The following is a 14,651-nucleotide window of genomic DNA, read 5'->3' on the forward strand; positions in this document are numbered from 1 at the left end:
ACAGAAGTGTGTACAGTGTAATGATGAATATTTTGAGAATATGTAAGTGTTAAATTGATTTAAGTATGTAAGTTATTTTACATCTCAAAATTTTCGTAGTGACCCTCGTATTTTCAGGTGTGTTAAGCATTTGAAGCTAAAGGCTCTCAATACTATTCTGTTATTGGGTTTGTAAAGCAAGGTTTCTAATCCGGGAATCGAAGTAACGTATTTTCAGTTTCACTAAGGGACTTTTTCTTCTCGATCACAACTCTTCTTAAACTCGACCCATAAGCCTTTACGGTTCTCACAGACACCACGACCTTAATACGTACATTTCCATGTAACTTCAAAATTAAAGGGAACATCACTCTTGCTATTTTCCTAGGTGAGCATATAGTCGATGAAGTAATAAGGAAATGGCCATTAATTAATTTTATTTTCCGAGTCCAAAGCAAAAATACGTTTTTTATCACTTTTTAAGAGTACGTTGCGAACATGGACACAAGTCATAAAATGCAAACTGTCCGTGAAAAATACGGGCGTCTGGCAACCCTAGGGATAATGTGTCTTTTTCATATTAAAACGCTAAAGTTTTGGGTGTGTAAAGTTACAACGAGTTATCTATTAATTATAAATGCTCATAATTTTAGTTTAAGGGTGAGGAGACAAGCATGGTAACTCTCTTCAATAAAATTTAATGGTTTGTCATAATTATCTAAGAATATAGAATTCAAAAACCAATAGGAAAGGTAGCGAGAGAGTTACATTTGTGGGTAAAAGGATTAGATCGACATTATTGGAGTAGTTTGTAAAGTTATTAACAAGAACTTGGAATGAAATTCCAAGCCGAGATCTGGTTTTAAATAAGCTTTCGACCCAGACTTGCAGATATTGTACCAGTATAAATTCTTATTGTAATCTAAGATTTTGTGAGTGTGAAGCCAGGACAAGTATTTCCTTCAAACTAATATCATTGACCAGGTTTCTATACGACGACCAAATGCTGCATGGAAATGGCCTGGCTATAGGATACTTCCTTATTCTTGATCTTCAATGTCAAAATCATGTGCTGAGGAAGAAAACATTTGGTCATCAGATTTTTTTATTTATAGAAGCAAAACGGTAGTGGAGGAAAATAGATGTTTCTCTGCTACTTATTGCAAATTATGATATATAAGAAATACATTAATTACCGTCTTCCAATGCTGGTCTTGCATCCTGTGAACAGCCGGTTATTGACTGTCTTCTGCCGGTGTGCTCCGTTGGGCAACAACTTTAACACGACTTAACGATGGTCTGAGATTCAAATCACGGCAAATCTTAGTACCACCCAATATTATCATCAAATATAGTGATCTGCTGAAAACTGGCCTTCAGTATTTCCAACTCAAAAAGTAGGCTTATCACCATCATAGTTACTTCCTGCAGCTGAGAAGCTTCCATGCTCCACGGTCTTCGGATAAGCTCTTCGTCTTCACGTACGTTTTTTTTTGTTTTGATATCGTCCATTAATTGTATTCTAATTCGCCCTCACCCTCTCTTTCCTACCACCCTATCCTCTAGCACGTTCCTCATGATATAGTTTCTTCTTAGCCAATATCCCAACCAGTTTCTCTTCCTCTTTTCAATAATATATAAAATTGTTCTTTTCTTCCCCACAATTTCTAATACAATCTCATTTGTTTTCCGCTTAACCCAGCTCATTCTCTCCGTTCTTCTCCACACCCGCATTTCGAAAGCTTCCAGTCATTTTTCATGATTTTTGCGTGATGTCCATGTTTCTGACCCGTACAGTTCGGAAAGCATTTTATGAGTCTTTTTCTCAACTCTTTGTTTAAGGTTTCATAAAGTAGTCTTTTCTTTCTCCTAAAGGATTCTTTCGTCATTCCTATCCTTGCTTTTATTTCACGTTCACACTTCATATCATTACTAATAATACTACTCAGGTATCGAAAATTAGTCATCTTTTCTATTTCCTCCCCTCCTATTTCTATATTTGAAACCGACCGCTTCGTTCCAGTCACTGTGGCTATTGTCTTTCTAACATTTATTTTCATTCCGTATTCTTCAGTCCTTCCTCAAGTTTTCTAACATATTATTGATTTTCTCTTTAGATTCTGCAATAGTAGGCTTATTGAATTTAAAAAATATTGTTAATAAACTAATAATAGTTTCCAGATTCTTTCTTATAAGCCAGAAACATACATGCGAGACCAGAAATTTCCAGAAACAAGAAGGACTGAGCCATCTTTTGACGGTCGCTTTATATCACGGATCTTACCTATAAGCATCACAAATTCCTTTACAGATCTGCGCATCATTTATGCGTTTATCTAAATAAATTTATAAAATCTAGCACAGTTTTGCCGAAGTTCACTCATTTTCATGGCATAGTATCTTAAGCCTGACAATAAGGATTCCAACTTTTTTGCACAACTACTAGCTTTAACTGTCAGCTGTAAAATGACGTTAGGACTGACTCGCTGCAATTCATACCTTGAAATTTAGGATACTAACCCTATCTCGTGCGCCAAAGACTAGACCAAACTATGACTAAGTGTTAAGAGTCAGCAACAGCCTCAAGAAATACGAGGAGGTGACGCGAGGTGTGTAACTTCGTTGTGCAAAAGTTGGTTGAAGCACTGTTACGAAAATACATTTGGTGTTTCTGTTCCGAAATGGACACAATCGAAGGAGCCGAAGGACGACTGAAGCGGAAGAGACGCAAGAGAAAGGAAAATTATGAACTCTGGCAAAGGATTGTTTGAAGGGGCCCTCACCTTGAAAAAATTGTGCAAAATCACGTTTGTTTTCAGTTTTATTTCTTTTAGACAATAGTGTCATCACTTGAGGCGTAACATTTTACAGTGATTTGAATTCTGGCTGTGTACGCCGAGGCGTTCCTGGTTGGGTACGTCAACTTGAAAAGCGCTATTTACGCTAGTTCGATTCTCTTTGTTCATAGCTGACGTTAGGGGAAAGGAAGAAGAAAAAAATTGGGTCGCCGATATTATTCCTTTCTTAAGCTACAATTATAGACTAGTGAGTACAACGCTATTTAACTCCAGACTCTTGCACACTAAGGCATCGGCGGTACGGAGAAAGAGGAAGATAAGAAAAAAATCATTCCAGAACAACACCACATACCTTGCAATCAACTTTATTTAACTCTCTTGTAAATAACATATAATATTGAAATTAGCATCGACATTGGTGATCATGGACAGCTAAACTCAACTGTTAGGGAAAAAATCATATGTATTCTATCTTTGAAGATTCCAGAAAACTTCTAGCGCCAACACAACTAAAAGATAAGTAAAAACAATGTTTGAACATTATCCTTAATAACAGCAGAAAAATTGTTTACATTTCTCGACCAAATATTAGGACATAATCTTCGGTAGGCTGCATCACAGCGAGTGAAGGGAAATTACATATTACATTACTGTTTACAAAACATCTCACCGCAGAGGGAGTAAGCATATGGCTTAGTCGACTAACCTTCCTCCCTAAACACATAACGTTTCCACTACTCTCCGCAACCAACTGTTAAGAGAGCATTTCCCTCGACATTACTTACAATTTAACAGCGGCGGTAATAATAATACATACTGCAGAAACATTTAGGAAGTACAAGACCAACCAGTAAATTAGACTCTACCCCTGACACCATCACATCAAAGTGTGAGTGCTATCGCAATGCCCACCGTCTTCGACGCGTCCTACTGAACTAGTAAGTAGCATTATAGCTAGAGATATGACATGAAGACAACTCGAGGATTTACATAGATTTTTGTTGTGTGGCAACTTAATACTTAGATTATGAGCTATATATATATATATATATATATATATATATATGTAATAACCAATACGGAGTGTCCACTACCGGACAGACATGAGCTAGCCGTCGCTAATCAAGCTTTTACTTCACCAAACGTAGTACTTGTGAATAGACAATACGGAGTGCCCGCTACTGGACGAACATAAGCTAGATGGTAGCGAGTGATACTTTATACATCTGCGCAACTCGAGAAATGATTTTATTCAAAGCAAGAGAGAAATGGTGTTGATATCAGACTACCCCGTCGGCGTATGATTCGACTTACTGGATAGAGACTCACTTTCGTTTACTCAAACATGTTACGGACAAGATTTACTTGAAACGATATTATGGACATTGTAGAATTGATATACATATAGTATGTAAGTTCACTAAGTAACCAATGATGGATAAAAATATATTGTTTTTGCTTTATAAAACGATTTGAGACAATAGAATAAACACTCGACGGTGATAATACAACACTGAATATTATAGACAGAAACAACTTGAACGAATTATATGAACGGCGGACAATTCTTTAGTTTCCAGGACAACATTACTCCTTCTGTAGATTGAAGTAGAAAAGTAGTGAAACAGAGTTACCTGAAACGGAGACCAAAGCTCACCCAACCTTTTGACGCTTACTAGCAGACAATACCGGCACCCCAAGCCAGTTCAAAGGGCTCAGTTTCGGGCAGCATCTTCAGGCGGCAACCGGTTCCAATGACCTCTCAGGCATCTCAGCACGTAGTAACAGTAATCATAGCCACAGGTGCAGGTTGACCAAATGGCGACCTTCCTTTCGGTTAACAGCAATCAAGTATACTTCATTACCTCTCTCACGAGATGAATAAGATTTCACCGTATAAGTTGCTGGAACACTTACGTTCGCAACAACAACCACAGATGAAGATTTCACTGAATGATACGCTTATGTCCCACAGAAGCAGGTGGAATCAGCCGGCAATAACAAGGGATGGAGTCCCAAATTAAGGAAAGGCGGAGGACGGAGAGTCACTACTTCAAGAGGAAGAGGCCGTACACAAGATCGAACTTGATCCAAGAGACAGTTCTCGGTGGGACTATCAGATTCCACTTACAACATAGCAAACGATTAACAAGTATCAAGCCAATCCCAATAATATCCGGAACGAGTACGAGCTGAGTGTTCGTAGGTGAGTTATCGTAATTCACTACACGTACACTGAATCTATTATCACTATTCGGTCATAGCATATCCCATTAAAAGGTTTGTAATAGAAAACCATCACTTTGCTGCATGACACGCAGTAATTCATGTCTAAAAGACAGAACGAAGAACTACGCCTCCATTCTCACCACAACCATGTTTGTTCAGTGCGAAGAGCTAAAAAAAAAAAAAAAAAAAAAAAAAAAAAAAAAAAGGAGCGTGCTTCTGCATGCCGCTCGTTCTCTAATTGGTCGCTCCTTACTACGCATCAGAGCGTAATACCGAAACGACAACTTTAATAGTAAAATTTATATATAACTAAATGGAAATAGAATTTACATGAATCAATGTTTATATATATACGTTTATAACAAATCCCTCCGTTTAAAGGAAACACAAAATTTCAAATTATTTCAAGCAGTCAGTGCCATCTGCCGAGACAGAGACATCCGCTCGACGCAAGCCATAGACATACAAAGAAAGTAGCATATTTCAACTACACATGCTAGTCCAATTCTCGACCATCTTGAATACTTCATGAGGGTCGAGAATTGAGAAAATATAAAAGAAAATAACACTAACTAGGAGCTGATTAAACATCTCTACAAATAATCTCTTTGAAAAAATGTAACGCTCAAAGAGGAACGTTACACACTTTTAAGCCCCACAAAATATATGTTGTATCGAAGGGAATAACAATTTTTTTATTCAATAATTTAGCGATGTGTCCCCCCCTTAAAAATTCTACAATTCTACATTTTTTGAAATTTTCAACACGCACAAAAACAAAAAAATGGGCGTCGATGGTTTTGAAAAAGATGGCATATTTACACCAGGATAGTATCTACAATTTGTGAAAGTTTCAAAATACTTCGACCAGCCCACCAAAATTTAAAAATATTTTGAGCATGTATGATACGATGATTCGGTAAGGGAAGAGAATAGGGGTCAACAATTCTTTTGAGGTAGTTTTAGGTCAAGGGCGGGGTCAATAACGATCCAATTTGGATCAAGGGCCGATTTCAGGAAAGACTATAACAAAGATATGAATCGAGCCAATATTGTACCCCATTTAATAACATAGAAAACAAAAAAGATTAATTTGATTCGATCATTAGTAATAGAAATAATGGTTGTTGCTTAAATGTTGGCATATAAGTTTTGAGAGAGGCTGGGGGAATCACCAGGGGGATTTTTGAGAACTTCTATAAAATTTCCCTCTGGTAGTGATCTATCAAAGTGGTAAAATGCAGCTTTACTCTAATTATTTTCGATTCAAAACCTTTATTGCCTGCCCTAACAACTGAAACAGATAATTGAGGTGGCGTAAATTAACGAAAATATGAGCCATGATGTCCTCACTTATTACTTAACGCGACCAACATAAGAATAGCTACGCGGCGTGCCGAGTGTGCTTGTGCATACTCTAATGAATAGTTTGCCTATTTTTCCTTCAATTGTCATGTATTGTAAAATTGTGTAATTTACAATTCTTCAATACATTGGAATGACATTTTGTCATATTTTAATACACTTAAAGCCAAATGAAATCAACACTTGAAAATGTTATAGTAAGAGGACGATGGGAGAAACAATTTGGAGAAAATTAGCTACAAAGATGTTCTCAACGCCTTGGCTATATGTAATCCACCTTACAGGATTGATTAGCGGTTGCAGTATATTTAAAATAAGATTTTTCATCATTGGTTGCAGGAATTATTTGATTCATTAATTATCAATTATTAACTTTTCAAATATGTTTATTGATGAGAACTTACGGGAATAGTTTATTTGATTAATGAAAATTTCTTGGCAATATGACCAACTATTCTAGATATCATTGCAAACATGCCTACCTACATACATACTATACATACTGGTCAAACTGAGAATCTCCTTTTTTAAAGCCAATTTAAAATATATACAACAAACTCACATAAATAGTAGCTATAAAATATTTACTTCCCTTGTTTCCTCAGAGCTAATACATTTTCTATTATAAGGTAGAAATTGGAGGGAGAAGGGGGAAACGCTATTATCTTTATATATTAGTAATTATATGCTCATGAACACTGGACTTTCTCGGAAATCAGACTAATGGTTACCTTGGAATGAATAAATATTTTATTATTCAACTGAAATATGATATAATGTATTTCTTTCTTATGAATCCAGAATATATAATTTACAAGTAGATGCATTTTTAAGCACAAAGCTTATTATATATGTATATATATATATATATATATATATTATACAGTTAATGTTCGACTTATCACTACCCACACTTACGACCGGTAATAAAAGTTAGATGAATTGGTTACTCACTATTAACAACTCTTTATTACAATAATAACAGAATAGGACAAAGTAATTAAACCGCTATCGACGCTCACAGGATTTTTCCAGGAGGCAAAAGACCGATGCACAAGCACAGTCGTGAATACAAACACATAGGGTCTACTTGAATTTAAGCTTACACACAACACATCATATGAAATAACAATATTTACTCACATATTCTTATTAACTACAGTAAATAAGTATAGTTGTCCTCGGACAATAAACCAGGTGAATTCCACGTTGTCCAACGTTTGTAGAACAGACAACATTGTGTTCGTGTTCAGGGCAGGGGCCGCGGTGGCTCAGTGGTAGAGCGCTCACCTCTTGTGCTTGGGGTCCCGGGCTCGATCCCAGCCTCCGCCAAGTGAACTTTGTGGTGGACAAACACCATGTGCGTGGGTTTCCTCAGGGTTCTCCCGTTTCCTCCCACTTTCTTCATTCCACCATTTCATTCATTACTCATCATCACCGTCTTCTTTAGCCTAAGCGGCATAATCGTGGGACGTAAAACTCAGAGATTTCATTTCATTTCATTTCGTGTTCAGGGCAACGGCGGCGACTTTTCAAAATGTATGTGAGTGCATATCAATAGCGGGACCTGTTATATATTTTCAGGGGTCTCGATATATTTTGATTGATCTCCTTTTAATTAAAATTTTTAGTGAATACTATCATAAAGGGCTGTGCTCGAATCTATTCACAATATAGTTTCACTTTTTACTTTGGGGATTGCCTTTGACCAAGCCAGAGACAGGCAAAGAAAAGGGAAGTATGTTACTTGGTTGCCTTTGCACAAACACATTTTGAAACAAACATGAAACAAGCAATTATATTTTAGAGGTTAGAAATTTTAACTTCCATCTCCATCTCCATTAGTTGCTTATTATTTTTTGATAATGACAAGTGAGAAATATTTATTTTATTTCTATCAAACTAAAGATCTTGTGCGTGCTGAAGTCGTGGAGCACCCACATAGTCGGCACGCATGGTTTAGGATAAAGTATGAAAGACTAAAAATAGAAGTCCTTATTATACAGGTGTTGACAGGAAGGGGGCGGAGCTTGGTTGCTCAATGACAACGTTCATTCAGCGTCAGTCCGTGGCCTTGATTGGGATTGGCTGGCTCTCATACTTTACCCTGAAAACGACAACAATGTTGTCAGTTCTCGAAACGTTGGATGACGGGGAATTTACCTGGTTGATTATCCGAGAACAACTATATTCATCATGTTACCACAAAAGTTTCAGTTCTTGTTACAATAAACTATAGTACTATAGTATTATTAACCAAATAAAAAATTATCGACCGGTAACCCTACCCATTTAAGGTATTTGAAACTATTATATGCGAAAAAATTTACTCACATGTACGGTCAATAATATCTCCCTTTCAACATAACTTCATGCCAAAGAGATCAACTGTAACCAATCTCTCAGAACTGACATACTTTATAGCTAATCAAATTGATATAAGGGAACAAGTAGATGTAATTATACAGATTTCTCCAAGGCGTTTGACGTAATTAATCATGATATGCTTCTCAACAAACTTGACATTCAATTTTTCACGAAATCTTCAAAAACTTATAGCGTCCTATATTTGCCAACGCAAACATCGCATTCGATACAATAATATTTTAACTAAGGAATATGTCGTAGACTCATGCGTGCCTCAGGGATCGAACTTAGGACCTCTATTATTTATACCATCTGTTAACGATTTACCACCTGTAATGACATCTTCCCAAAAACTATTGTTTGCTGACGATCTAAAAATCTATAGCAGTATCTCCATGGAATTAGACGCTATTTCTTTGCAGTGACATTAATGCCATTCCCCAATGATTTGAATCAAACAAGTTGCTGCTACATATTAAAAAAATGCAAATTAGTATCATACACCTGGAAAATGTATTATTACGCAATGCGTATACTTCGAGGCGTGTTTTTTTAAGTAAGGTCCGTTTTGTTGTAGACACTAGTAGTTCGCGCGCATACCGCAACGAGCGTATGCGTCGTGTACTGGCATGCCTCGGGAACAACTGTGCTCAGTTTCAGCTCTGTAGATGACCTGTACGGTTGTGTTCTGTGCTTTCACAATGTTTAAGACTATCAAGTCGCCCGCCGCGTGTGAGGTTCGCTCAGTGATACGGTTTTTGTCAGCAAGAAACCTGTCTGCTGCAGAAATTCATCGACAGATTTACGAAGTGTACGGTGATACTGTTATGAGTGCAAGCAAAGTGTGTAAGTGGGTACGAGAATTCAAAAATGGCCGTGACAACGTCCATAATGAGTACCGCTCCGGTCGCTCTTCTTCGATTACAGACGATTTGGTGGCTTCAGTTGAAGTGAGGGTTCGTGAGAACAGGCGCTTCATAATAACAGGTCTCTCAAACGAATTTCCTGACGTGTCGAGATCAGTGTTTTACAAAATTGTTTCTGAATACCTAAAGTTTAGGAAACTGTGCTCTTGGTGAACTCTTGGTTATCGGAGCAGGCGGCAAGTTTTTATGAAGAGGGTATTTTGAAATTGGTTGAGAGGTATGATAAGTGTTTGAACAAACTTGGCAACTATGTCGAAAAATAGAGTAACGTATGTACTTTCTGAAAATACATTTACTTTTTTGAAATAACATTTCGTTGTGTAGTTATGTTCAAACGGACCTTACTTAAAAAACACGCGTCGTATTAACCAAACGCCAATTGAGAAAGTGTATTATATGTTACTGGATTCACTCTGCAGTCAAACCTATCATTCGATATTCATATCAACAGAGTAGTTGGTGAGGCCTTTAGGAACCTTGGCTTTGTGATTAGATTAGGAAGTAATTTTTCTAACACTAATGTCCTCAAAACATCATACACTGCCTATGTATGGTCTAAGGTAGGAATATGCAGCGATGATATGAGGCTCTAATAGTAAGAAATATGCAAACAAAATTGAAAACATTCAAAATAAATTTTTGCGCTTTTTTTACATATAAAGAAACAGGGATATATCCAAAATTTGAGAACTACAAAGGTCTTCGAAACAAATATTCTTTACAATCACTTGAAATCAGAACTCATTTCATTTTATTTTTCTTGAATAAAATAATTCATAGTGCAATAGATTCAGGACGTTTGTTATCAGAAATCAAAATTCACGTCCCACGAAAAGCAACGAGACCTCATAATGGTATATTCCATCTCTCAGCGCAGACTAATGCATTGGATGCATCGCCTGTAAGAAAAATGTGTATGTTGTATAATACGAGATGTCACAGGGCACCCAGATATGGACATTTTTAGTTATAAACAAAATTTTCTTACTATATAAATTTGCTGTATTATCGTGCTATGTGTATTTTAACGTGTAAAACTATATTTTGCTATCATATTATTATTTTATTATATATGTATTTTAAAGTTTATTACCATACAATGATGGAAAACTGTAATTAGGCATTTTCGTGTTGTTTTTCCGAAATAAATTAAATTACTATAAATATATTAGGTACTATAGCATATGAGAGCAAATTAATACATTTTGAAATGAATTTCCTAAAACTGAGTACTCTTTGAAAATCTAGGGGAGCAACAGCTCCACTTACCTCTCCCTGTGGGCGGCTGTAGTAACCGCGTCTATGAACATCATAAATTTCATTTAATTTCGTAAGAGTTCATTCGGTAGATGACTAACTAAAATTACGTTTAAATTATACAAATGTTTTCAGTAAGACGTCCTATAGTATGTTCTGTTCTTACGATTTAAGAATGAAAATATGAAAGCTTAGTGCGGTGGCTCGTACCATAATGAATTCATTGCGTTTAAGTTCCTAATTCGATCAGATAATAAAATTTTGGGTTTTCTATATCTCTTATTGAACCACAATAAACTATATACCCCCTATATATGACAGTCAAAAGCTATGTTCTTTTATAGTGTGTGCGTTTAAAACTGGCGTTTCTTTACACTGTATTCATTTTTTAAATCTTATTTTTCAGGTGGAGATAAAAGGTCTGACTGGTGTAATAAAATTTGATAACCAAGGATTCAGAACAAATTTTGTGTTAGATATAGTGGAATTGTCAAAAGATGGCTTACAGAAGATAGGAACATGGAATTCCACGGAAGGTGTGAATTTCACGAGAACCTACAACGAAACACTTACCCAAATTAAAGAAAGTCTTCAAAATAAAACCTTTGTAGTAACATCTAAAATTGTAAGTATGCAAATAATTGATTTACATTTAAATATCTAGAGTATTTTACATGCATATTATCACATTAATTAATATAAGTAGTCGCCAAGATGTCTTACGAGTAATATGGCTGCGAGTCCCTGTTTTTTTCCACTCTTATGAGTTAAAATATGTTTCTAGACTAGAATGATAAAAATACCAGTGATACCAAACCTATTTTTGGCTAAACCTAGCCTATTTGGAGAGGCATTTAACCATACAAATCTACGAAATGCTTACAGCCTTAAATATAGCTTATTTATGAAACTCTTTTGCCATTTTTGGCCTTTTTTATTAGCCATTAATAAATTCCCTAAATACTTTTTCTTTGAAAGTATAGTGCAATTTTTAATAATTAGCCTATTTGTCAATCGTATTAATTGATTTCTCTAGACAGAGTGTGTTTTATTACACAACAAACACTTGTTTTCCGTTTTTTTTTCTCTCTCTCTCTCCCACCCATAGATTTACAATATTTAACAATATTTATCAGCTCAGAAAATTTAATGTAACTCCCGTAACGGCTCTCTTTGCTACTTTTTAATTATTTTAATTTTAGCATGTCGTTACAAAAATGAAAATTTTTTTAATGCAAATTTAGTAAACTGTTCGGTTCTTCAAGCCATAGAGATTGTTTTTGTTTATTAAAGGAAAAAATACGATATGTAATTAGCTTGAAAACTCTCAATGCAATGATGATTATTCATGTGGGTATACAGAGAAATAAGAAGTGTTTGTAAGGAGTATGACCTGCCGAAAAAAGCACTACTGAAAATTGGGACAATAGTAGTCTACACTAACACAACCAATCCACAGGGCTTGAAAAATCTTGCTTGCAAGCACTGGAGAGTCAAAAAGTCTACTAGCTAGACAATTGTGCAGTCACAGTATTTATATAAATAAGCAAAACTTACTTTGCAACATAATAAACATGTCAATCCATTTTTTATTTTGTTAATTAATATGTTTCTTAAAAATAAAGAAAAGAGTGCTATTGCTATTTATTCTTGAATTCACGTTTTTGATTGACCAGACTTTACTCGCCAAATGTAAAACAGTACTCGCCACTGGCGAGCAGTGTTTCTTCCAGACCTGTTTTAGGGGGCACTGTACCCCGGATCTCTGAGAGTGCCCCCTGGAGAAGACAAAATAATATGTCTATAATATAATAATAAATAGAATAGTATCAGCAGTGTCCCCCCGGAATACCAAGTGTGCCCCCTGGAACATTGTTTCTGAAAGAAACATTGCTGGCGAGCAAGCGAGTGGATTTTTCAAGCCCTGCCAATCCACAATCCAACGATGGTACAGTCCGCAGCAAAAAACCTACAACACGAGCATGTAAGTTTATTGTGAAACAACGAAGTCTTTTGCTCCAAAGTGAGTGTGCAGGGGAGCACGCTGAGGTTTCTCCTGGCATGATTCGTGCCACTTAGACGTTATGTTGATTCCCTGCGCTGTTAGGCGTAGTTTCACAATAAACTTACATGCTCGTGTTGTAGGTTTTTTGCTGCGGACTGTACATCCAGTTCCAGCGTCTCGGCTAGCAGCTACGTCATTGATGGTGACTTATTTCAATTCAACTGATAAGATGGCTGTTGACTTTCATAAATCAGATGAGTTGTTGAAGGATTTTGTTGTAATTTAAAGTCATTATTGTTGCTTGTTAATCTTCGGCGAATAAAATTCAGTATTTCAAATTTTACTATATACCCTAACTCACTTATAATCCTACACAAAAAAAGGGTTTAGAATCTACAATACGGGTTATAGATTAGGAGTTCAAAATCTAGCTATTTTTCCGTAAAAAGCTTATTTTTGAAGGCCATCTAGCCTATTTTCTTAAAACGTTCTTGGCAACACTGAAAAATACGACGTTGTCTTCATTCCTAGGTGTGGAAAGCATTACATTTAAGTAGTTCTCTTTGTCAGCACTACTCCGGCAGATCGCAGCATAGCAGTATATCTTCCCGGGATTTCCATGCACTTAAAGTATTTATAATAGGAACAAATCTCCGTATACACCACTTTTTGTCGCAGATATCGGTTCACTGTGATGCTCAATTTCCCAACTAGTCCTGTCATCTCCCGAATCATCGAAATACACTACATGGTATCTCAAATGTTTGATTCCAGGTCAATATATCTGTTTCTTCTCTTTTTCAGTTTGAAATATTCTTGTCATTGCAGCTAGTAGATGCTCAGAATTATAGTATTTGAAATAATGACAGGTCCGTAAATATGGAATTTGGGCGTTCTTTCCGTTTACAAATGCAGCAGGAGTAAAAGTAAGGCGGAACACAGGCGGACGTAATTCACCCACTTCCAAAAAATAGCTATGGCGTACCTCCACTTTCTAAAAATTACAATGGTAAAGATAGGCACAGGGGACGGCGTTTCGTCATGCGTCCCGTTACCGTCTCAGATCCATTTTTACCCCTGCAATTCAGAATATGTTTGGCGTAGTGTAGCACACACGCTTCGACATTGATAAGTACGACCGTTAGGAACGAACTCAAGTCGAAGTGAATTATCCCCTGGTAGTTCTACCCCACACAGACCATGACCTTATGCTCAAAGCGCTCTATTTTACTCCCAGATTAGGAAATTTGTCCTTGATCAACCACTATTTCGGAAAACACCCACATTTTACCAACGTGACAATCCGTTTCAGCAAACGCACATTACATGTGTTTTGCGCGAGCTGACGGCACACATCCACTCTCCTCTGGAGCTGTGCTAGAGTCAACTCATGTACCACAATGTGACAGCTCGAGGTGGTTTTCCTGAGTTCGAAAAGATGACACACTACGATGGACTGGACATGTCAAGTGGTTCTCTACCGATGTGTCGCGACACATTGGTGTGTTACGCAGTTCCTTAAGGTGTGTCTCAAAATTTTAGAATAGTTTTAGAGAAATTTTAGAAAAATCATGAAGAATTTAATAATAATTAGTTAAAATCGAGACAGGCCGTACCAGTCAACACCTCCAGCGGTAACAATAATGCAATAAAGTCATTGTAAAAACTACGAGGGCCATCCGGAAAGTGGTACCCGTTTGTGCAATAAAGACACAGTAGTACATA

The 14,651-nt window shown here is 36.5% G+C and overlaps 1 protein-coding gene across 4 annotated transcripts in view; it reads left to right on the forward strand.

Moving 5' to 3' along the window:
• Nucleotides 1-14,651, forward strand: part of KaiR1D (Kainate-type ionotropic glutamate receptor subunit 1D) — a 700,763-nt gene that overhangs the window by 543,802 nt on the left and 142,310 nt on the right. For all 4 annotated transcript variants that reach the window (XM_081729531.1, XM_081729522.1, XM_081729548.1 and 1 more), the window contains exon 9: nucleotides 11,328-11,546. In XM_081729531.1, coding sequence (XP_081585657.1) covers nucleotides 11,328-11,546 — 219 coding nt within the window. The remainder of the gene's footprint in view (nucleotides 1-11,327; nucleotides 11,547-14,651) is intronic.

Source organism: Thermobia domestica, chromosome 1 (genome assembly GCF_964235325.1).
Source record: "Thermobia domestica chromosome 1, izTheDome1.hap1.1, whole genome shotgun sequence".
Taxonomy (NCBI): Eukaryota; Metazoa; Arthropoda; class Insecta; order Zygentoma; family Lepismatidae; genus Thermobia; species Thermobia domestica.